The 25193-nt window shown below is 41.0% G+C and overlaps 2 protein-coding genes across 2 annotated transcripts in view; one reads left to right on the top strand and one right to left on the bottom strand.

The window, feature by feature from the left end:
* Positions 1-5867, bottom strand: part of LOC116996831 — a 19898-nt gene extending 14031 nt beyond the window's left edge. Inside the window, exons 1-3 of the mRNA XM_033060854.1 lie at positions 5829-5867; positions 3871-4109; positions 3499-3577 (exon numbers count right to left, since the gene is read on the bottom strand). Of these exons, the coding sequence (XP_032916745.1) occupies positions 3499-3577; positions 3871-4109; positions 5829-5867 (357 nt within the window). The remainder of the gene's footprint in view (positions 1-3498; positions 3578-3870; positions 4110-5828) is intronic.
* On the top strand, positions 3711-25193 carry MFAP3L (microfibril associated protein 3 like). The gene is made up of 3 exons (XM_033061338.2): positions 3711-3768; positions 16460-16847; positions 20005-25193. Exons 2-3 carry the CDS (start codon positions 16571-16573, stop codon positions 20865-20867), a joined length of 1140 nt encoding a protein of 379 aa, XP_032917229.1. The 5' UTR covers positions 3711-3768; positions 16460-16570; the 3' UTR covers positions 20868-25193.

The following is a 25193-nucleotide window of genomic DNA, read 5'->3' as shown; positions in this document are numbered from 1 at the left end:
TAACGTTACAGTGACCACATAATCAGTGGGTTTGCTTCATTTACAGACTGTCTATGACACATTTTAGGAAAGAATTTCCCCCAGAAATGAGTAAAAAAAATGGATCACTTCAGAAAATGTCATTCTCAAACAAGCTGAGAATTTTTCCTCCTCTGAGAAGATTAAAGGAGGGAGTAATAGTAAAGATATAAAACAAGTTACATTTGTAACCCCACATCCTAAAAATAAAAGCTTAAGGCAGAATAAAATGTAATTGGCCATTCCTGTCCACTTGTAGATGGTAAAAAAGGAACCACCATAGGAAAATAACAAATCCAGAAATGCAGAAGAGAAATAGTTAGCATTACATGTTATTATGAGGTACAAATAAAAAATACCAAAAGTTCATGAGCTTCATACCTAATATTATTTAATTTATTTTGAGTTGTTTCAAAAGGTAGGAAGGAGAAATAAGAAGAAAACACAAGCCACAGTTCCCTGGGACACATCAGACTAAGGTATTTCTATAAGGACAAATACAAACTAGGTTCCAAAAGAAGGCTGCCCTCGCTGGAATGTATGAATGGTTAAAAGAAATAAATAAATCAAGTGCTTTGAACTAACACCCAAGCTGTCTCATTCAAGGCAGGAACAGCTATCCCCTTCTGTGCCACCTCCTCCCATACTGTTCTGGCATGTTTGGTGCAGGCCAGGAGTTCCCAGGACCATGCGATTTCTCCATCTCCATCCCAAGATCACTTGCAAGCCTTTCAGTTGTCCACATCTTTCCCAAAATATGAGATGTCACTCAACAAAGAAAGCAGTGCTGGTCTAGCTCGGAATTTCAGTCTTTCAGATGGGAATAATGTGATTACAGATTATAATGACTAAAGTAACAATCTTGAGAAACAGCTATAACTAAAACTAAAACACTGTTGGTATTTCAGAAAACAACTTAAATGAGGTAAAGTAGCATGCTGAAGATATGTATCCTAATAAATAAATTTATTATTTTCTCATCAGTATTCATGCAACATCTAATTATACTTAGGTCTAGAAATTTTTGTAAAGAAACAAAAGAGTAACACCACCATACTGAAACAGCCTATTTCTCATAATCCAAATTTTCTTTTTACTTTATGAGAAATATGGCAAGCTAATTTCTAAACAGAATATCCCCTCATGTATCTATGTTGACTAGCATATTAATACAGCTGGGTTGCTCAATACTATTTAAAAACTTCCTTTTTTTCTGTAGCTTCCCTGCTGTTATCTTACATTGTGTGGCACACAAGCTTGTCTCAGCCATTCCTGTATCCCTCTCCACCTAGCGGATGGAGGGACTGTAACCACACAAAACATACAATTTAATCTTACCTTAGATTTTTAACTGCATGATTACAAGGCTCACATAATTACACTGTTCAGATAAAACTATTAGTAATACCAAAGTTCTGTTTGTTCGAAGGTAAAAGGCTGTCTTTAATCAAATGATGTTATAGTTTTATAGGAATAGAATCTGATCACTGTAGCACTAAGTATAAAATGTCAGGGTTTACCTACAGCAAGTATTTTTAAAAGAAAAACAAAAATAAAACAACATTGCCAATTTTATCATTCATGCACTTTCATGTATCTATAATGATATTATTTAATTATTTAATCTCAGGTAAATTAGGGAGCTTTTTATATCTTAGCTAGAGCTAGGGTACACATCCAGAAGACTTTTTATAGTTCCTGCTCAAATCAGTCCTCTGCATGCAGCTGGTGCAAGCACTATTGGAAGGTGGGATGGAAAAATGCCTCACCAAGTCCACACGCTCACTTGACAGCTGATAAGTGATCTCCCAGGAAAGGGCATGGAGCAAGTAATGTGGTGGCTGGCTCCAGCAACACAGGTTTATGTTCACCGAAACCTGAGAAGCCTGAAAGGATAGGCCCTTTCAGAAGGAAAGATGTGTGACTTTTCCAAATACTAAAATTCAGCCTCGTATCACGCACAGATCTGACAAGCATCCAGACAGTGGTAGAGTGTTACCTGACTTAAAGGAGTTTGTAAGACTGGGGACTCAACTATCTAACTGCTCCATTATTAACGGATAAATAAATTCCACTCAATTGTGTTCAAAGCCAGTACTTCAAGATAGGAAGAAGGAAAAGCAAGTGCTTAATTAGTGTGGTCAAGCTAGCACAAATCACAAGTCAGTGGCCAACAAAGACATGTAAGAGCTCCTCCCACCAAGTAAATGTTTTGCTGGAAGAGTTAATAAGAAGCACACTCTTTGACCTATTCCCTCAACTGCCAAGTTTGGCAACACCAAATGCATCTTCCCCGCTGTCTTCAATTTTCTCCATTCCGGAAACACTGAACACAAGAAGCCCTGGCTGTCAATAGCCTGATCTTACCAGTGCCTGCACCACTCCCAAGCACTGGAAGCATCCATGTTCAACCCCCGCACTGCAAGGTGGTGGGACCAGGAGCCCAAGCCCATGACATGACCAGCCCAGCTCCCTGGAGTGGGTCTGCCTCCCTCTCTGAATCTTTTGTTGCTATTCCTCTTCAGTTTCCCCTGGCAGACTAGAGACCTACTTTGATGCACACCACTTCGCGTACACCTCCCCCTGCAATGAAATGCAGTCCTAACCCAAGCTTTTCTGGTAGTTTCAGCAAATGCTGTCTCATCTGATTACTCTTCCATGAGCAGAGGAGCTTCAGCTACTACTCCCTGGAAGCAGTCAAGACCAAGGTCCAAGCCTGGCTATAAAAGTACTACAAACATCTGGAAATACAGATCTCCATGGTTTAACTCACTGGTCTTGCCACTCAGCTGAAGGTCGCTCTGCATCCTCCTCTTCTGATGCCACAAGACCAGGGAGGAAGCATGGGAAAGTGGCACAGGACAGCATTGGCACACACCAGGTCCCTGCCAGACTCCTGCCACCAGCTGTCCACATAGATCCTAATCCCCTTTTTGGCTGCACAGCCTGCACAGATAGCACCAACCAAATCCAAGCAGTTTTGCTCAGACTAAAAGACAACTTTATCCTCTGCTGACAGAGCACTTAGACATCTATACTCAGTGTCAGCTTCTCACAGGCTGGGACCTCCTCAGACTGAGTTTAAACCGGAGTTGGGTGCTGCAATCCCGTTAGGAATAAAGCCCTTGGGGGGAAGCACGTGTGCCCATTCTCAGAAGCGCAGCATTTTGGTTCTCAAGATTATCTAGACGTGCTGGGGTATTATCCCTTTCCTGCAGCACTTGTTCCCGCAAGCGTCTCTGAGCAGGGATGGGTGACCGGCGGGGGCTGCTCCGAACTGCCGGCCCCGCGCGGGCAGAGGGGGCTCGTACCCCGCGCCTTCCCGCGGGCCGCTCGCCTCAGGCCCCGCCGCCTCGCCTGCGGCCGCCGCACGGCCCCCGGCCCACCTCAGCCCCGGCCTGAGGGCTCTGCCGCCCCGCGCGGGCCCCGGGGCCGCCCCCCGGCCCGGCCCCGAGCATGCTCAGTGCCTCCCTGACCTACTTTCCCCGCCGGAGCCGGCAGCGGCGGAGCGGCGGGAGCGCACGGCACAGGCACAGCACGGCACGGGCACGGCGCAGCACTGCGGCAGCGCCGCGCTCCGCCCGCCCCGGCCCCGGCCGTGGCCGCGGGCCCGGCCCCGGCATGGTGCTGCGCGGGGCGCGCTGAGGGGCGCGGCGGCGGCGGGCGCTGCCGCGGGGCGGCGGCAACAGCGGCGGCAGCATCAGCGGCGGCGGCAGTGGCAGCGAGAGAACGGGAGCAGCGGGCGGGCAGGTGAGCGGCGCGGGGGGGGCGGGCCGCGGTTCCCCAGAAGGAGGGCGGCGGTCCCGGCGACGCGCTGCCCGCCGCCGCCTCCATCGCCCGCGCCGCCGGCACCTGCCCCGGCTGCCGGTGACCTCCGCGCTGGCCCCGGTGCCGCGGTGGCTGAGGAAATCCCCGCTGAGCCCCAGGCGCGCTGTCCCGCCGGCGGCCCTGGGAGAGCCCGGAGGGCCGGAGCAGGGTGCGGCGGCCGTGCCGGGGGAGCGCTGCAGCCCGGCCAGCCCGGCATCGCGGTTCTCCCGCTGTCGCTCGCGTGGAGCGCGGCATCTCCCCGCGCCACGGAGCGCAGTAATGTTCTGTTCAGCATGAAAGTTCAGGAGATTATTTCAAATCAGCTCCGAGTCCTGAAGGAAAGTGGCTTTCGTTGGGCAAAAAGAAAAAGCTGATGAGCCCAAGGCTTAACTGGAGCCTTCCTGCTCCTGCGGGCAGGATGCTCGCTGCTGTCCCGCCCTGGGATGGGGAATGGGAGTGAGACCTCAGTGCAGAGACTGCTTCGATGGAGCTGACCTCAAAGAGAGGTTAAGCTGTAATGCCTTAAATTTAAAATAAAGATGCCTTCTGATATTTTGCTTTAATTACTCATTTACTTCACAGGATAGCCTCATAAGATTGCACTCAATTTCATAAGTGATCTGAGGGAATTAGAATCTAACACTTCAGAGTGGTCTTGAAATAATTTTTCGAATCCTGTTTCTTAACAGGGCCAATTCGAGCAGTATTGGACAAGGGAACTTAAGAGAACAGAGAGTGCCACTGAGCAGGCACTTTTCCAGTGCATTTGTCTGGAGAGTCTTTTAAGAGACTGCCCTTCCTAACAGCCCTCTTTCATTTGTTAAATTGAAGCAGCTCAAATGGAGCTACCCTGATAACCCCACCTGGGGAATAAAAGTACCAACTGTGGCAAAATCCTAAATGAGACCTCATTTGGTACATGTTTATCTGAAGGATTGTAAAATTGTTTTAAAAGGAAGAACACAAAGGATTTAAGGGGGGGGGGAATGTAGCACTTTAGTTCTTTAGAGACAGTAAAAGAAAAAAAGACATTAAATCACAAAGAGTTCCTCTTTTCGCTGCAGTACAACAAAATATGGGAAATCTTCTTTCAGTGGAGATTATGTTTTGCATGGCAGGAACCCTTTGTCTGGCTTAGTGTGTACAGTTAGCAACAGCACCGTTGATATACTTGTGGTTGCTCTCCTAGGAATCCTTTTTTGTTAGAAATTTGTCTCATTCAGACTGTAGCAACATCAGTTGATGCTGAGTGCAGCTTACACAGCTGGAGTGCTGTGTACACATTGTATACCCTTTTTTTTTTTTTTTTTCTGAAGAATCTGGAGTTTACAGAAGTCTGGACAAACACGAACAGCAGAACATCCACAACACACAAAAAAATATATGTTTTGTGTCCACTGCATATTTCTTGTCCTGAAGGTTCATAAAGTTTAAAGATAAAATCAGTCACTCTTAAAACATTTAGTGGGAGTGTGGTAGTGAATTCTGAAGTGATCTATATCATACAACTCCAGTTGCTTTCCTGCCCCATCCTGTCCCTTTACCTCCCTGCAATTAGACAGTCCTACACGAATTTGGAGGAGGAGGGTGGAGTTGGCACAGAACCTGGCTAAAGTGCATTCATTGCTTTAACCAGGGGAACAAAACCCAAACCCAGCCAAGAGGGTCACGTTTGTGACACAATGACAGGGGCTTCTGGGGAATTATTTAAATGGAAAAAACCAATCTCCATTTCAGCTCCTGTCTACAGAGTTTGGAATGTGGTGCTGGCATTTCTTTTATAGTTTAAGTTTTTTGCCTAGTGTAAGGCACCAGTGAGATGTGGGTTTAATTTACAACAGGGAGAGTGAACTAAAGCAACCTGTACCAAGCTCTGCTAGCAGAGTCTTGTTTCTTTCTCAGCAAATTGCAGCTTTACTAGAAGTCTTTGCAGGCACAAATGAGATGTCCTGGATTGTATTAATATGTCACCAGAGAACTGGCATAAGACCAGTTTTAGATACTTCCTGGAATTTTTCATTCCGGCAGTTCTGAGCTGCCATCCATTCATGCAGACTTGTGGGCTTTTGCAATTCTCTCTCTGTTTTTTGTAATTTTGTTACTTAGTTTTAACAATTAAAACATTGGCATTTTCTGCCCATATACAGACCCACCTTACAAACATCATTTCCAAGACAATGGAGGGGTTATCACTTTTCACCAGTTACTGTGATTAAAATCATCCATAGCAGCATTTATGAGAAATAACAACCTCTATACAGATGTGTGTAAATAGCTTTATTTTGGAAAAGGGCCACTATACATGGAAGAATTTCTTACTGCACTAAGAATAACCTACCTAGCCCAGACCTAATATTTAATTGACACACTGAGAGTTTTATTTCAAGACAAGATTCTTGCTGATATTTTAAAGTCACACCGGGGCCAGGGCACTGCAGCTGTATATGTGGGTTTGTGTATGTGGTTCCCAGTCCTATGTGTGTGACTGTGTGGTACACACACAGTACTGGATGCTGAGAAAGTTATGTGCCTTTAATGTTACACTTTTCAATGCAGCATAGAATAACCGGACTCAGAGGTCTGAGGTTCTTTAGTAAACTCTTGAGGGCCTTCAGCTAAATTATTGCATACACACAGCAATACACAGTCATGCTTGGAGAGGGCTGAATTGAACACGTTTGGGTACAAGCAAGATTTAAGCTGCTGCATGATGCAGGGCAAACTTGTTTGAATCCATCTTCCTTCTGTTCCCTTTGTTACTTATGGAGGAAAGAGACACAAACACCTTTAACCTGAAATAATCACTTTGAATTGCAGTCAGTCATGAGCACTTAGATTCCTTTACGTTCCCCCTCTGACAAGGTTAATCCTGCCCTAATCATGGCATATATGTGCAACCTTTTTGCCCTGTATCCCAGCAACCAATAAATGTGAAAGTCAATAATTAAAAATTATATCCATCTTACAGCTCTATTGTGATAGGGAAGAATTAGTTATACTCAAATCTGTTTTCTCCTATTCTTTTTTTCTTTTATGTTCCAAATAATATAGGAGTCTTTTGTTAAAATAGCATAATATAAGCTAGATCAGTGCATTGAAAACATTCAGTCATTCAAAATTTAGAGTTTAAATAGAATTTTTAGCCTGCAAAGCCCTTCATATCTTTGTTTAAGCAAAACTTAATTTTGTGTTTTATTTAAGTGTCCTGCATCTGGAATTTTCCTTTTTCCTTTGGAAAAAGAAAACCACTACATGTGCTTAAGGGATGGCTTGCTTTGACAAGCAGAGCTCAAAGGAGGAAGTGGAGGGAAGTGAACTGGGCCACATTCTGCATTGCTATGTTCTTAGCAGAGTCTCATAAGAAGCCTTGCCAAGAGCATAAGAGATCTATTGCATTTGCTGACTTTGGTTATTTAAACTGTTGGCAGAATAATGCTTACAGAGTGCTGGAATAAATAAAAGATACAAGGTGCGTAAAGAAAATGAAAGATATGTAGAACCTGGGGAGGCCAGGCAGAGCTCAGATGCACATGGAAGTGTGGGAGGTATTCTCTGTGCGTCTTCATTGTTCCTCCTTTCTCCACAGAGGGAACTCTTAAGCATTGATGCATCTGCATTTACTGCAACAGCAAACCAGCAGCTATGCTGAAAGTTTGCAAGGATTTAAGCAAGGGACTCTTAAAGCTATACAAATGTTTCAGGAATAAAAGCTTTGTATACAAAACTATACTGAATGGTAATCGTACAGCCTCCAAATTAAAACAAACATCTAGATAATCCACATAAAAAAAAGTTTTTATTTCTAAGAATAAAATTCTTCAGAGCATTTATGCCTAATCAAACATAAGCTGGGCCTTGAAAAATCTCCACTATCGACAGTGTTGAATTTGCTTTATGATCTGGGTAACCTACAACTCGGTAGGACATTTTCACTACAGTACCTGCCTTGATGAAAACCAGCAAGCTTCTCCATTAAATATAGAGCTTGGTTTTTGCTGCAGTCATTAAAATACCACATAGAAAGAAAACTCAGATTTCTCAGTCCACATAAGAGTGCACAACTGAATTACAACTTTTTAATGAGAAGTTAAGCATCCAAGTTGCTTGAGTGTTTTTGTTGCTTTAGTGTATTTTGCAAAAATCTGATTTGACACAGCAGAGATGCTGGAATTACAGGAGCTGTGGCATCAAAGGGGATTTTCCAGAGGTCTGGCATTCTTAAGGTACTTTTAAATAACCTCTCCAATAATTACCCACCAACAGTCTTCATTCTTTTTTAGGTTAATGGATTAACATCTCTGAGTGTTCGTTGACATCAGGAGAGTGCACATCAGACTGTTCAAAGACATGGTTAAATCAACAGGTCCATTCAGATATTTAAAGTGAAGCTCTAGGATGCCGTGTTCTTGATTGTTTTGCAATATTGAGACATGAAGTAGGATAAAGAGAATAAAGAGAGACATGAAGCAGATAAAGAGAAATGGAGGAGAAATTTACAGTAAAAAAATTCTAAAACATTTGCACACTGATAAAAGCAACATGAAAACTCTTTCATTGTGCAGCTGCTGAACAGATAGGCATATGCTTCTTTACGTAAATGAAAAGTCTGGATATAACATTAATTTTCAATTACACTTTATTGCTGCTCTCTTGATGCAGTGTCTTGAAACTAAGACAAATGTATTATTATGATGCTTCTTTCCTTTGTTACCCCCTACAGTGTTGTGTGTGTTCAGACCAAAATAATTTTAGAAGACAAAAACTGATAATGGCTAAGTTTTGATGAGGTTCTGCCATTAATGGTAGAATAAGCTACAGCCCTTGATTTTTCAGTATTTTTCTTTTGGTTATTTATCCTTTGTCACCTTACTGAACAGATTGACAAATGTTTGCCAGTAAGAACTTACCAATGCCTGCAAAACATGCAATTACAGTAATTTCACGACTATAAGGTGCACCTTTTTGACTAAAATTTTCCCCGGAACCCGGAAGTGCGCCTTATAGTCCGGTGCGCCTTATCTGATGGACAAAGTTCAAAAAATTTGCCTACCCGGAAGTGAGAGCTGCGAGCCACGGGGTGAGCCGGCAGGGCCATGGCTGCCAGGTGGAGGCGGGGCGGCATGGCAGCGGGCACGCCCCGGCCCCGTGGAGGCGGGAAGACCCTTCCAGGGGCACGCCCCAGCCCCATGCAGGCGGAGCTGCCCCTCCAGAGGCACGCCCCAGCCCCGTGGAGGCAGGACGGCCCCTCCACAGGTACCCCCTGGCCCCATGGAGGCGGCATGGCCCCTCCAGAGGCACCCCCCGGCCCCGTGGAGGCGGCACGGCCCCTACACAGGCACCCCCCGGCCCTGTGGAGGTGGCATGGAGGGGCAGCAGCCACAGCCTGGCCCCGGAGAGGCGGCACAAAGAGGCGGCGGGCATGCCCCGGCCCCGCTGGATACAGGCAGGCCTGGGGGCCCGTGGTGCCCCTCCTGCCGGGTACAGGCAGGCCCAGGGGCCAATGGGTGCCGGGTTGAGGCGGGGCCTCGTCCAGCAACCGCGCGGAGGGAGCTGTGGGCGGAGCCTCGCTGCAAAAAAAAAGTGCGCCGTATAGTCCGGTGTGCCTTATATAATCTACAAAGTTGCGAATTTTGCCGACTCCCAGGGGGTTCTCCTTATAGTCCGGTGCGCCTTGTGGTCGTGAAATTACTGTAATTTATAGCTTTTCTTTGCTATAATTTTTTTAAGATAGGAGCGCTATTAAAGGTCTCCAGGTTGCCATACTGACATCCCTTCCTGTTCACTGCCCAATACAGGTCATACACGCAGAGGATAATGCATATACAGAAGTTAAGTCCCTATATTCATCATAGGTTGTCATAATCTATGAATCTGTACTTGCAAATTATATACAGTCTCTCTTGAATCTTCATGGATTCCCAGCACTTATTTTATCCTGTGTCAGGAAATTGAGACAATCACCTTGAGAGAGATGATTCTCCTCTCTCCTTGTGAGACCTCACCTGGAGTACTGCATCCAGGTAAGATGTGGACAGAGCAACAAAGATGCTCAGAGTTACCTTGGCTGGAAATAAGTCTTCTATATATGGTAAAGAGGAAATACACTGTTCTTATCATGTAAATACAATGCAGAAGGCCAAATGCTTTTTTTTTTTTTTTTTATTTTTCAGGCTGTGGTCAACAATCTCAGCCTGTCTTATCATTCTAAAATGCTGCTACTCAAAAAATTATGGAGATCATGAAAACAATTTCCCATATAGCAATTTATAAGATCAGACATATATTTTTACATTGTCTTCCTCAAGGCAATTCTTGTATTTGTGTTTCTGGAGTTTCTTTAGGTTGGGGTGAGGGGCTCTGGGGGCATCTGATTCAGCAGCCTTTTCAAAGCAGGGCCAGTGTATACCAGCTCAGTTAAGTTTTGAACTTCTCAAAGGATGGCAATTCCATAGCCCATCTGGGCAACCTTTTGCAGGGCTTGACTGACCTTGTGCATAAAAGTTTCTTTCATCAATATTCATAATTTCTGCTGTTGCAGCAAGTGTTCCTTGTCTAATGTCCTTCCACAGCACATCTCTCAGAGGAGCCATGTCTGTCTTCTCTATACCCTCCCATCTGGTGGCTGAAGGCAGCAAGTGTGATACCAGGTGACTGAGCACACATGGCCAGGACTCAGCCCTCTTGAGAGGTTTCCTGAAGTTCTCAGGCAGCTGAAGCAGCTGAAGATACTAAATAAGCATATAGCTGGGGACTGCTGCCCAGTTGGGAAGCGCCAATCTACATGTGCAGAAGGAAGCACTTCATCTTACACCTATTCAATGTAGCCAGGGAAGCAGAAAGCCATGGAGCTATGAAGGACTGAAATCCCCCACTTCAGGAGAATGAACAGAGCAGCTCTTCTGGAACCAAGCATTAATATTTTATCAACTGACTAATAAGTAGAAAAAGAAACCAGAAATTTTCTGCTAGTTGTAAATGACTGACATTTCTTTTCATCTGCATGTCTGGATCCTAATAATTAAACCTTTTCAGTAGGTGGTTCTCACTCATAAGCCTATGAACTGGCAGTGAGCTTCTCACCTGTGTGGCATCAGTTCCTCAGTTTGCATTCCTGTTTCACTTACACCTCTTCACTTTTGCCCGCTCTTAAAAGACATTGCCTATGGAAACTAAGAAAAGTAGCAAGTAGTTTTTGAATAATAAAAATCTAGACTTAATTTGGTTTTGTAGCATCAGCCTTTGTACTTCTTTTAGACAAGTGAGAAGTAGAATGAAAATCATTTAATTTGCTTGGTCACTTACAAGCCAAGGAAGATAGCATTGGGATGTCAAAGCTGTAGGAGTACAATTTATGCATTATGCAGTAAGCTGGCTTCTTGTGCTTCATTTATGAATTGAATCACCTCACAGTTAATAGGATTACACATTATTCCAAGAACAAGAACAGGCCAGTCTTACAGATGTGAGCAAGCCAGGAAAAGGTATGCATCATTGCCCTCCTTTTGTGTTCTTTTGTGCTCTGTCATCATGTTGTTCTGCACAAATGCAGCACTTACAACCATGACCCTGCACTCATAGTAAATTTCTTTGGTAGCAGTAGTATGGAAAGCAAACATATCTGTGACATGAAAAAATAAATGGTCAATCAGAACATGTCTCTGATAAATGTTCCTAGTCAGTCCTAGATGTGTTTTCTGTTGAGACTGATGCCTGATTTTGGACAGAGAAGTTGTAAATGCAGCTTTTGTCCGTGTTTCACATTAATTAGGAGTAAAACTATCACGTTGCAGCTCTGGTTTTTCTGGAGCACATTCCAGGGGACTTCTCTGGATAGAAATGCATAACAGAGCATGCTAGAGCTGGCTGTCATGTCACTTAGAAGAAAAGCTTGTCATGTGTTCTCAGGTCTTTCCTTGGAAGTTAATCTCACAAGCAGTAAATCTGTTACTTTAATATTTTCAATTTAAACAATTTGGGTTAGGGAATTAAAAAACAGAACTATTTAATCTATGGACCACTGGCACGCATTGTTGAGTAGTAAATGCTGCTGCAGATACAATACAGCAGGAAAGTTTCCTATATACATGTTCTAGGTATGGAAAAATTTTGGGGATTCCTGTCGTTCCATCTTCAGAGGTAAGCCTATCCCTGTCTCACAGTTTGGGGTGAAAAACATAGCTCAGGGAAAAAAAACCTATATATATAACCACATTAATTATATTATATTATATTATATTATATTATATTATATTATATTATATTATATTATATTATATTATATTATATTATATTATATTATATTATTTAATTTTTGTAAGTATTTTAAAGGTAGTTCATATGCTTTGGTGATTACAATCTTTCCATGACTAGAAATTACCCCTTTGTTTATAGTGACCTTTTCATGAGACTCAATCTGTTCCTACAAAGTGAGTCTTGGGATTGCCCATGTCCTCCTTCTTTTAGACTACTGTGTTACTCTCAGTCTTGAGGAGTTATTACAGGAATCTTTGTTTTAGTCTACTCAATCCAGTTTTCTCTGACTTAGGTCAGATTAAAAGGTTACAGTTTTGGCTGCCTTCAGCAGGTTTATCATGGGTCACAGCTAATTGCTGCCTCTTGTGGCCAAGATCCTGGGTGACAGCACTGTACCCACTTCCCCAATACTCTGGATTCTCCTGCTGCTTTGCCAGCTATCACTAGCAGTTCTATTTTGGTCTCAGTCTTCTCCCCATTTAGTTGTGTGATTAAACTATAACTCATTACATCAATTATGTTTAGCAAAGCAGCTGGCTCCCAGATCTGTGTTCCCTGATATCCTCAGGCTGCTCTTGTGCCTATGGCAAAGCAGGAGGATAGGAACTCTCAGCAAATCTTGTTTTGCATCAGCGTCTGGTGTGAGCACATTTTCTACCCTTTCAGTTCTCTCTCTGCTTCTTCCTGCTTTCCTAACCTCATTCTAGCATTTTTGGTCATGCCCAGCAGGTTTACAGAGAGTCCTGGACATTCGGGTCCCAGCATGGCCATCCTATAACTTTCTTGTGTCAGCTGGGGTTAAGAAAACCTTCTTTGCTTTCTTCCATCTCTTTTTGTTTCCTGATAACATTGGAGAGGATGCACACCAAAGGAAAGACTGCCTACTGCTTCCTAGTTGTCCTGGGAACATTTGTCTAAACTTTTATCTTAAAACACCATTCTTCAGAGAGATCTCTCCCTGTCTCCTCAAACATACCGAGGTACTTCCTGGATGGCACATGAAACCAGCAACCTTAATTTCCAAAAATTCTGCTTTAAATGCACTGCCTGATTATTCCTCATATTAGCCATCAAACTGTAGTTATTTGAATAGTCAAATAGAAATGTACCTACAGAGGTATTTACTGTTTTTTTAATATTCTACATTCAGAAACATACATAAGAAAGTACAGTAATTTCACTACTATAAGGCGCACCTCCGGGAGTTGACAAATTTTGCAAATTTGTACATTATACAAGGCACACCGGACTATAAGGCGCACTTTTTTTTTGCAGCGCACAACAAAGTAACGAATTAGTAACAGAATCCTGCGATGGTGGAGTTTACTGGCAGGTGCTCAATTTGCAAACATTTTTCACAGATTGGTGTAGCCTTTAAACGCAGCCCCAAGCGTCCTCCCTGTGCGCAGGCCCCGGCACTCCTGCCCGCCCCCGGCTGGCAAGGCGGGGCTCAGGGCGGCCGCGGCTTGCGGCTACCGCGGTTCGGGGCAGCTTGGGGCTGCCGCAGCTCGGGGTGGCCACAGCTCACACCTCAGGGTTGCTGAAGTTCAGGGCAGCTCAGGGCCGCCGTGGCTGGGGGTGGCGTGGGGCCGCCTGCTCCCGTCCCCCCTCACGGCTTGGCTCACGGCTCGCACTTCCGGGTTGGCAAATTTCGCAACTTTGTGCATTATATAAGGCGCACCAGACTATAAGGCGCGCCTCCAGGTTCGGACCAATATTTTAGTCAAAAGGGTGCGCCTTATAGTCGTGAAATTACTGTACATTCCCAGGAGTAAGAAGGAGTAAGAATCTTACACAGTACACATAAATTATTAATAATAATTATTAAATTATTAATCTCTATTTCCTAAAACATATGGTTCAATTTTGGGCTAGAATGAGAGACTCACTGTTGCCTTCAGACAAGTAATCAACCCTTTGGCCATACAGTGGACCAGTCACATTTGCTATCAGTACACAACGGTACAGTTTCTGCTTCCATATGCTCTGTGTTCAAAACAGGTAAACATATGGAATGGGCAATGCTTTACTGCCATCACACCTTCCAAACCTCTGCCCACGTCCCCATGCTGTGTGGAATCAGTGGGCTATCAGCTACCTTGAGCTTCCTAATACACTATTGTATTATCTCCCACTAGGGAGATGCTATTTCACTTCCTTCTGGAATGCAAATTGCTCTCCGCAATAAACACCTTTTTTTGATTGCTACTGATTTTTCTGCTGTAAAAATATATGATAGACCCAACTGCAGTAATAGCAAGTCCCAGACAGTAACTGGAACACAAAGCTTAATGAGTTTATATTGTTATCTTTTGCCCTTTCCATTGTCTTAATCCAACCAGCCTGTGTTCCTGCTCCTTTGCCAGGAAGTGTGATTTCAGCTTTTCTGTATGGCGCAATGCAGATCTGTGACACTGTACAGAAACATTTTATAAACTGAATACGTGTAATCATGAAGAGTGTCAGTCTCCAAGGTTAATGGAGTAGTAGAAATGAGATGTAAGTAGTTACTGAAGTGAATAGGCAGAACTGAAGGTTTTTTCCCAAACTGCTGACTCAGACAGAGTGTACCTTCAAAGGCACAGACTCTACATGTTTTGCATAATTGGAAATAGATTTCTGAATTCATTGTTTATATAGCTTTATATGACAAATGAGATTTGCATATTAATTTAAAGTTTAAAAATTATTCTGCTTTTCAAGAGAAATACTTCCACATTCAGTAATTATAAAAGCAGAGAAAAAACAAGAACAGGCTTGAAGGTGGGACAGACCTCTACATCATACTAGCAGTTTATCTAAAAAAACATAGGTTTTCATTTCTAGTAATAATTCATCCTGTAAAATGGAAGAATTTATTTGCTTTTTCAATAACACCTGTATCTATTTGTATGAAAGCAAGTTATTGCTTTACAGAGAAGAGAGGATGCATAACAAAACAACCTAAATCAAATATTACCAGTGAAAGACAATAATGTTGCTTTCTTTCATTTCTGAATATAGAAAATAAGGAAGGAATTTTTCATTTGTTTCTTTTTATTGTAGTGTTTCCGTTATATCTGGAAGTGATCTAGCAAACTGATCTTTTCAGCAGTTATTTTGTACGCTAAGGCAGATTAATTACCATGGGTCACATGTATATTTAAGAAAATACAAACTTTTTTGAAATGGAAGTGTTCATTTGGGGAAAGTTCATCAGATACGTTCCTGTATTTGGATTCCAGATTCCTCTATCTAATAAATTTCACTAAATTTCAGTTATTTACCTTAGAAACACGTGAGTAAAACCAGTATAGTTGGACACTGTGATTTTAACATGATTTGTGTCCTTTAGACTCTTGAGTGAAATTTTCCAAGGTGCTTATTTTGAGGCCAACGCTGTGCCCTCAGTCAGTACTGAATGCCAATTGTGTTCACTGGGAGCATAATGAGGCCAATAGAGAGCACATTTGTAACCACCCCCCACCGCCTCTGTCCAGAAACTGAAATCACTGCTTCAGAAAGGCCTCATTGTGGGTGATTAGTTGAGGGAAAATACTGAGGGAGAGTGTGCAAAAAGTACACAGGCAAAATGCTTAATGCCACATAGGAACAGAAAAAGCCTAACTTCATTTGTATCTCAAAGGAACATTAACCATAATTGTGTCACTATCAAGTACTCTTCTTTATAAATCTGCTCTATAAATAACAACACTGAAATTACTTTATCAAACGTGAAATACCCTTTTTTTAAGAGTAGTCTTCCAGGCTTTGTTTTATCTCAGGCAGCAGTAGCAGAAGAAAAGTGAGTGGTCTGAGATGTTTTGCTGTACGTACTGCTGTGTTTGGGAAAAAATTTATATATCAAGGACTCCAGCATTAGATGCAAAAACCCTTCCTGGAACTGTTCTTTCTTACACCATGTTTTGCAATTCATCTAAGACCATGCACGTGGTAAAGTTGCAGCACCAAACTAGTAGTGACAACTTTTAATGTTCTGTACCTCCATTTTCATTTTTCCTGTTGATTTTGCAAATGGCTTTTATAAGGAAAAACAAACAAACAAACAAAAAATTTAAAAAAAAAACCAAAAAAACAAACCTGTTGAACGCTTGGCATAAAACTGTAGCTGCTACTGTAGCTAAACTGCTGCTAAGTGTGCTAATCGTCTAGGTGATAAAAGCCTTCTCCTATGCCTGTCACTCTGAACAATACCATTATCAGGAAAATGTATGCATCTTTTTCCAGTAAGGATAAGGACTGTGATAACATTAGCATTCAGACAAGACACTGTTCTGATGATTGTGAAATGCATTAATGGATGTGTCACTATTTTAAAAGAGCATATCTAATGGATTGTTTATACATGCAGTCTCTCTGTACTTATTTATTTATTTTATAGAATATTTTAAACATAAAATTGCACAGATCAAAGTCAATCCTGTGACCTGCTTCAAGGACCTGCATTCAACAGAATCAGCTCCCAGCCAGTCGTGTACATCACTGAAGGAAAATGGACATACTGAACAGCCGCCAGTTTTTGTACTTTTTGCCTACTACACGCCTTGTCATCTTATTAGCAGCTTTGACCACTGCTGAGGATGTGAGTACTTTCAACCGCACTGACACACACACAGGGGCTGCGCCGGTGGTGATCTCCCGCATCGACCACATCATAGTCAAGGAGGGCAGTAGTGCCTTGATCGACTGCAATGTTCAAGGCAGTCCCAGTCCACGTTACAGATGGTACAATTCCAATGGCCGCCTGCTCCAAGAGGAGGAGAATAAAGGTAAGATCTTAGTAATGGCACTGATGTCGCCTGTCCAGAAACACTTCTGATTTAAGCAAGTTGACAACCTGAATTTAATAGCCTGGCTGTGGTATTTTCCTGTGTGAAAATAAATTAAAGCCTGGTGGCAGTTATAAATTTTTTATGCACACCTTGGAAGAAAACAGTAACTTTTTATGTGTTATTTATAGCAACACATAGCAAGAAGTTGAAGCATTAACAGAAGGTGTAGACAGGCCTCTTTTCATTGGAAGACTTTGGGTTTGTTCCTGTTTCTCATTCTGTCCTCTTTTGTTCTTCTCTGGCACCAAAAAAAGATTAAAAAACTGTTTCCCAACTCAAAGGAGGATTCTCATGACATATGAGAATAGTTTGTTGGCATGAACTCAACACAGCTAACTCCCTGACATGCCTGCTGTCTTTATGTGCAGTGTCATGGTAGTGTGAGAAACAGAGATGCCTTGAACAACCTAGTGCAAAGCCTATATAGGGCAGCAGTCAGAAGGACAGGCCAAATTTGAGCCTTGCTGGTTTTAGTTAAGACTCTTCAGTGGCATTTGCCAGAGACCATAATTACACGAGCTTATTTTTCTTAAATGGGAGGTTTGGGTGATAATCCTAGTTATACTTCTAGGGAGTGTTTTAGGGGAGTGTGGGTATATGAAAGGTGTTCTTCTCATGTAATCTTTCCATAGTGACTGTTTTGTTCACTATGTGATGAAATAAACTCTTAGTTGTAAGATAGCATGTCTAACTAATGGCTGACCTGACAGAGAACTCTGCTGTGACGGGAGTAACGATTGACCCGGCTTGATGTGAAACAGCAGTGTGTAAGAGCTTACTGCATAGTTGGTTATGTTTTACAGTACAGCAAGTTAGCATTTTCTGAGTAAAGCTAGAGAAAGGAACTACCTGAGCTATTAACTAGACTTTCAAACATTATTTGTGTGGTTGTGTCAACATACAGTGATTAGTGTGCTGGAGTGGTTTTCTAAGGTTCACTAACAGAAAATTTCCTCTTTAGTTAGGCATCTAAATTTAGATCTTTGTGTAGTCAGCTGAGAGAGGTAACTAAAACAACATTTAGGTAGGTGAGCAAAAACTTTTCCCAAATCACTAAACAGTGCAGGTGTAGTGTTAACACAACATCACTTCAACTTAGAATTTCAACAGTGCAATACTTCTTTTAAGAGACTGTCTTTCTGTAAGAAATGTTTCCTAGCTTGAGACCTTTCTTTGTGGTGTTAAATATGGCATTGAATTGCTAGCAAAACCAGCAATGATACCTTTTCTAATGTGGGTCAATATGTCTGTCAAGATCCACTGGCACAGACCCAGTCACTGAATCACAGTTCAATGCCATTATGTCATTTTAACAACTGGAGCCAGGATACATCATAAGGCATCTTCTTATTTCACAACTAATAGAAACCTACTTTGCAAAAAGGACTAGCATTCCAATCCACAGAAATACTGAGCAGTGAATATTCAGCATTTTTTGCTATGCTGGAAGTGGAGGAAGACAGTGTCATCTGTTACAGATTCTGATATTTCCTCTGTACAGGAGTTTTCCTCTGAATTTGCCTAACTTTAGCAGATTAAGGTGATTTTTTTATGTGAAGGTCTGATTTAGACTAAGCTTTTATTTATTCTGCATTTTGTAATTTGAGGTGATTCAGCTGTTTTTAAGGGTCAGGTTTTTGCTAGGGTAAAAATATTGTTTCAGTTAAGTTAAAACTTCTAAGTAAGAGGATAAAAATATGTAATTAAGAGCTGTCTGAACACATGAACTGAGGCAGGGATCTTGTGGGAATACTTTACATAGGCTTCTATTGGAGATAATGTAAGAAAACCAATTTGGGTAAGCCATGTTTAACTAGAAAAATTTGAGGAACTAAAAATCTTAATTCATTACCAATATATAGTGGCAAATACAGTAACTAGGTGAATCTTGAATCACTTTAGCAGTGACAGGAGTAATGGTTTTTAACATGTTTCAAATGCAATTTCATACCTTAAACTGTGCTGCTGTGCCAGGTTCAAAGAATATGAAGTGTTCATGTATATGAAATGTATATGTCCATGCAGTGGGCAAATTTATTAGTTGTATTACATTATAGAAATTACAGTAATTTCACAATTATAAGCCGCACCTGATTGTAAGCCGCGCTTCCGGGTGTTGGCAACTTTTAGTTCTTTGTCCATATATAAGCCGCACCTGATTATAAGGCGCACTTTCATTCGCAGCAAGGATGCTCGCGCAACAAAGTAACCAATTTGGAACAATCACGCTATCACGGGTTTTACTGGCAGGTGCTCAATTTGCGAACTCGGCTCAGCACCGCGGCTCGCACTTCCAGGTTGGGAAATTTCCTAACTTTGTTCATATATTGGCCGCTCCTGAGTGTAAGCTGCACTTCCAGGTTGGGACCAAACTTTTAGTCAAAATGGTGCGGCTTATAATTTTGAAATTACTGTACTTTTAAAGGTAAAAAAAGTTCTGTCATTGTGTAGAGGTTCTCACCAAGAAACAAGGCGTTCCCTGTCATGGCTCTTCTCCTTCCTATCTCTTTTATTTTTCCAATCCTACTTCCCTCTCTTTAAAATCATACTTCAAAATCAGTTTCTCAACACCTCAGAGGGCAGGCAATACAGTATATGATGTCTGAAATGTTAGGGTTTTTGAAATTTACATTAACAGAATTATATGAGATACTGTAACAGAATGCCAAAAATAACCCAATTGTAAGCAAATGCATTGTCAGAGAACAAAACAAGTAGGGTTTAAGTACGTTTTTCTGCCTCACAATCCCATTGATCCTGTTCTTTGAGGAAATGTGACCTGTGTTTGGGAGGCTCTCCGGTGTAGTCCTATCTTTGTAACTTAACTGACCACAAGACTGAGATAGAGGTGATGCATATTAGCATTTTTTATGAGACCCTTTTAGGACATGCTCTGACTATCCAGCGTTGATGTCAGGGATTTGATAGTAACACAGCTAGGATCTCAGGCCTTTATGGTGGTAAATTCTTTGTCTTCTTGAGAACATTCCTTCTTCCAAAACCTAAAGCCAGTTTGATAAAGCTGATGTTTAAGACCATGCTGATCATGTGACTTCTAAAATACTTCTAAGTCACTCTGTTTCCTCTCCAACAGGAAAGTGGTGGTTTCTTGACAATGGGCTGCTAAACATTACCCGCGTGTCATTTGAAGACAGAGGTAAATACACATGTGTCGCATCCAATACGTATGGCAGTGTTAACAATACTGTGACGCTGAGGGTTGTTTTTACCTCTGGAGATATGGGAATCTATTACATGATTGTCTGCCTTGTCGCTTTTACCATTGTGATGATACTGAACATTACTCGGTTATGTATGATGAGCAGTCATCTGAAGAAAACCGAAAAAGCGATCAATGAGTTCTTCAGAACAGAAGGGGCAGAGAAACTTCAGAAGGCCTTTGAGATTGCAAAGCGTATCCCAATTATCACATCAGCCAAAACGCTCGAGCTTGCCAAAGTAACCCAGTTCAAGACCATGGAATTTGCTCGCTATATTGAAGAGCTTGCTCGGAGCGTACCTTTGCCACCTCTCATCATGAACTGCAGGACTATAATGGAAGAAATTATGGAGGTTGTCGGTCTGGAGGAGCAAGGACAGAATTTTGTACAGCAGGCAGCAGAAGGCCAGGAAACCACTGAAACAGATGAGCTTTATATGATCCCGAATGCTTTGACGCGCAGTGAATCTCCCACAGCTGACTCGGATGCATCATCACTGCATGAGCCACCTCAACAGATTGCAATAAAAGTGTCAGTTCACCCATTGTCCAAGAAGGACTGCATGGATGGTCAGTCACAGGAAAGCATGCAGTTGGACACCAAGGAAGAAGACACTCTTCAAACACCAGCAATTCCTGCGGAGCCCCCTCCTGAGCCTTCTGTTGAAATCAGTTCTGATGACACAGCATTGGCAAATGACAAAAATACATGCGTTATATATGAAAGCCATGTATGATAGTTACTCCTGAATCTATGCATAGCAGGAAAATCAGGTGGAGCTCTTTTAAAAATACATATTGTACTTGCCGCTAAGCCTTACCTGGAGACTATCATAGCAAAAGCATGTAAGTGGATTATTTGGCACTTTCTTCTCAGTTTGAGTTTAGTTTACCATGATATATGGCAGAGTAATTGCTGTTACATTACTATTAATTGCAGGAGTATTTCCAAGAAACATTTACCTCAGCATTTCCTAGGCTGGAGTCACCTGTAGTGGCCTTGTGGAAGTCACTTGTAGAATTTGATGTAGGACACTTGAATTTACTAAACATAAAACTGATTTCCATTTTCCTCTTTCACTCTCTTTATTCCCATCTATTACATTTTTGCAAATATTAACTTGTGAATTTGAAATATTGCCCAAGAGGCAGCACTCCAGTAGCCAATTAAAATCCTAATAGATCCCATTTACAAAACCTGTTTGCTCAGCTGCATTGTGATTTAGATGGCTATTAAAGAAAGTTAAAATGTTTCCATTTCATTTGAGACCACACTGCTTAGCCACATGGGAAATAGTTTTCCCTTTCTCATGGAACGAAGATGCCAATGATCATTTGTTTTGCATGAAGAAACAACATTAAGGTGTATATTACAAATGGGAAAGCCTGTAAAACATCTTACAGAAAGTTGCAATCAAACAGCTCTGCAGGGGTTTTTTTTGCATACATTTGAGCATTTTCTATGTTGCCAGAAGTTCATATGGCAAACAGCTGCTAATATGCAAGATGTCTTGTTTTGAAGTCGTTTGGAAGCAGTAACTATGTACTACCTTACCAGAAGATATGCAGGTTCCATAACAGTCCTGCAAATGCCAGTAATCAGTTGATGACAAGGCTGAAAAATATCCTTTGATTTGGCTTCTTAATTTTGAACAAATTCATATATTCTGAAGATCAAGCTTAAATTCATACATAAGCATCAGTTTGAGAGTGTTGTAACCAAATTGAAAAAAAAAAAAATCAAGTGTCCTACACAGACAGTCATGCAAACTGTTAAATGTGATAGAATTGTTTTGGGATTTTGGGACCCTTCCACATGTAGGATGTTCACTGCTGGAGTACATGTGACTCTACCCCAGTAAAGCTTTAATGATCGCAGCAATTTTGACATTAAAAAGGATCAACTTGTCTGCCAGGAAATGCCAGGAGTGGAAGGCAAGTGGCCATTTGACTTGCAGGTAGACAATAAAAAGTACCTTCTCTGCAGTGAGTCTGGAAAGAAAGCACTTAGAAAGAGTTTGTGTAAGGTTAATAGCATATTACTTAATTACCTGATGCATTTAGTTTGGAACTAATGAACAAACTATCACCTTATAGTGTTTAAAGAAGGATTGTAGTATAAATGTAGATACTTAAAATAAATCTGGAATCAAGTATATGGTAGAAAAAGAAGTCTCTTAGGTCTATGAATGGCTCTCTGGACATTTTAATGAAGCAGCCACATCTCCTTAAAATGTTTTTTGGAGGCAATCAATTATATTAACTGCACAGGTATTCAAGACCAGACAAAGTCAATGTTGCAGGTACATAGAAGAACCTTTGATAATGAACTGAGGTCTTAACTTCCTCATGTTAAATCTCAGAGCCTCACCAGCAGTGCAATATAGGAATACCCCATGACTTACATAGGTGATGCAAAGAAGGCTCCATAGTTATCTTTCTGTAGTTATTATAAAAAAAATACATGTTTAATAATGGTCTTCAGATTTTACAACCAACTTGTGAGAAATGGCAGTATTCCATTGTCTCATATTTTTTTGTACTCACCACAGTGGCAGGTTTCTATACAAAATGTATTTGCACATGCCCAAAAGGAAACATGCAAGGGCAAAGTCCTATTAGAAATGTGGCTGGAAATACTTGAGTTCCAGTGAAGCAATATAAATGTAAGACAGAAGTTAGTTTAAGAGAATACCATAAAGAACCTCACTTCTTACCAGTGTGATTGACAATAGTATGATGCAAACATGCAAGTCAACTTCTTGTCTGAATCCAAAGGATATTTCTGTTTAGTGTTCACATCAGTTTTTCAAGTTACTTGATTTGCTGCTGATATGAAAACAGATGAGGGCAGAAACAAACACAGGAATTTGCACTAAATCCTTTAATTCACCTTAATCTTCTGAGAAGAGATATGTTGAAATTTCTGCCTGTCCAGCATTTACAAACAATGCCCATGTATTCTAAAGTTACCTACTTGGTGTCCAACTAAGATTGCACAGATAAACAAGGATATTCTCCTTGAAAGCTTAAAAATAACTTTTAAGTTACACTTTATTTTTTTTTAAGTTATAAAAATATTTATTACAGTATTTTAATTTTAATCTTTTTAAAGTATGAAGTTTTTACAATAGAGATCAGACCCCTTCATGTATTTCTGTGGTGTTCTGACCCTAACTGCTTCTCTCAGACTGTCATCCAGCCTCTGTATTATTTATTTATTGAGAAACATTTGAGAGCAAACAATCCCCATGGATTTCTTCAGTATCACTGTGTAAACTTCCTTGAAGATATAAATGATGTTTTTCCTTAGAGGTTGCCCACAAAGGGCACATTTGAAACACACACAAATGCACACATTGCAAACCACATATAAGTAACAGGTACTTGCATTAGATACATGCAATACATGGACTGCCAGATTCCTGCTGTTGCAAGGTCAAAGGGAACCCTGCATTTTCTAGAGCTGGAGTCACTCAGAACTGAAAGTTCACAGGTAAGACTGCTCCAACCAGTCTGGACATTTAGCTTTGTGTTATTATCAGAATGAAAACTAAGCAGCAATCTAGAAGAAAACACAGATTTTATACAGAACTGATGCTTCTGGTTTATGTGTTTTTTTCGGTGATTTTGTGTCTGCTGCTCAGTATCTTATGCATCCATTATATGACACTTCTAAGCCTAAAGCTTTTTATACACTTTCAGGAACTTCCTTTGTAGAAAACAGATGAGAAGCAAGACCCAAACCTGTCTTTCCTGTTCCAAACTTTCAGGCTGTGCTATTGTAAAGTATGCAATTGTGTCTTGCAATATTTCTTAGCAAATGGCTACTTTCTGGTCCAAAAACACAATTAACAAACATAAAATTAATAATGGCTCTAAGAAAACATTAATGCTTGCATTGTTACATATATTCATGCACCTTAAGCACTTCAGGGGCATTAATCTGTTCCCATCATTGGACTATGCACACTTTTTGTTACATTTTTCTATTTATTGTACCACCAAACACTAATGGTTCTTAAAACACTCAGAATCTGGAAAATCCAGTCCCACTGAAATTGCATTCTAAAAGCAAAGGAAAACCAAGCCAGGCTTAACAAGGAAAAGAGATTTGCACCATATATTTACACCATTTTCAAACATTTTTGCCAAACTTCATAAAAGATGAGTAGATTTCTGCAGCAGAAGAAATTTGTGTTGGATTTGAATTATACACTTATTCATTTTTTGGTAAATATAAGACCATACTAATCAGACTGCTTAAACATAGTATTCACTATCTGTTTTCTCAGCATTTTCTGTTTGAGCTGCATTTGTTTACTGCTGATCCTCTTTTTGTTCTCTGATTTGAGATGCTTGTGATGAAACTTACCCTTCAGTTACTTTTTGTCTGTCATACAAAAAATTTAAAAGAACCCATAGACCAGCATTTTTGTGCAGGTTTGTTGGTACTTGGTAAGGCACAGAAGTACACTCCCGTGCTTAAAAATTACTGTATAATCATAAGACTTGCAAATGGCATATATGGGCAGATGTTGATTTTTTTTTAAAACAGTGCCTGTTTTATTCTAATGTAGATACTATGTCAGTTCCTTGATTTGCAGTTACCTTTTGACAAAAGTACTGTAACATATAACCAGGGCTTTCTGACTTTCAGTTTGGTCAGATTAACTAATTCTAGAAAGTGTTAACAGTGTCAGATTTTCAAAGTTCTCATGGGATATCTTGGCAGCATGCTATTTTAAGAGTTGGCTTCTTAAGTATGCCATATTTAGTGGGACAACTGAAAGCTTCTTAGATACAAAGGAAATGCTTGCACTAAAATATCGTAAGTTATATTTCATTTATTATGAAATCTTTTTTGATTTTACAAGAAATGTAAGACAAATATGAATGTGTTCTTTTGAGAAGCAGTTGTTGTATTTTGATTTAAATAACTGTTATGATTTTATAGCTCATAGCCGTAAACCACAAAGAGAAAAGTTCATGCTGAAGTGGCAAAATGAAATGTGATGTAGCTTGTACATTGATTATTGTTTCAATAAAGAATTTGCACAGAG

This window comes from Catharus ustulatus, chromosome 5 (genome assembly GCF_009819885.2).
Source record: "Catharus ustulatus isolate bCatUst1 chromosome 5, bCatUst1.pri.v2, whole genome shotgun sequence".
Classification (NCBI taxonomy): domain Eukaryota; kingdom Metazoa; phylum Chordata; class Aves; order Passeriformes; family Turdidae; genus Catharus; species Catharus ustulatus.
Note: the sequence above shows the minus strand (reverse complement) of the source record. Positions and strands in the feature narration are given on the sequence as shown.

Coding starts and splice junctions, on each gene's coding strand:
- MFAP3L (XM_033061338.2), top strand. CDS start 16,571: ATGGACATACTGAACAGCCGCCAGTTTTTGTACTTTTTGCCTACTACA. Junction 16,848..20,004: donor CCAAGAGGAGGAGAATAAAG/GTAAGATCTTAG, acceptor CCTCTCCAACAG/GAAAGTGGTGGTTTCTTGAC.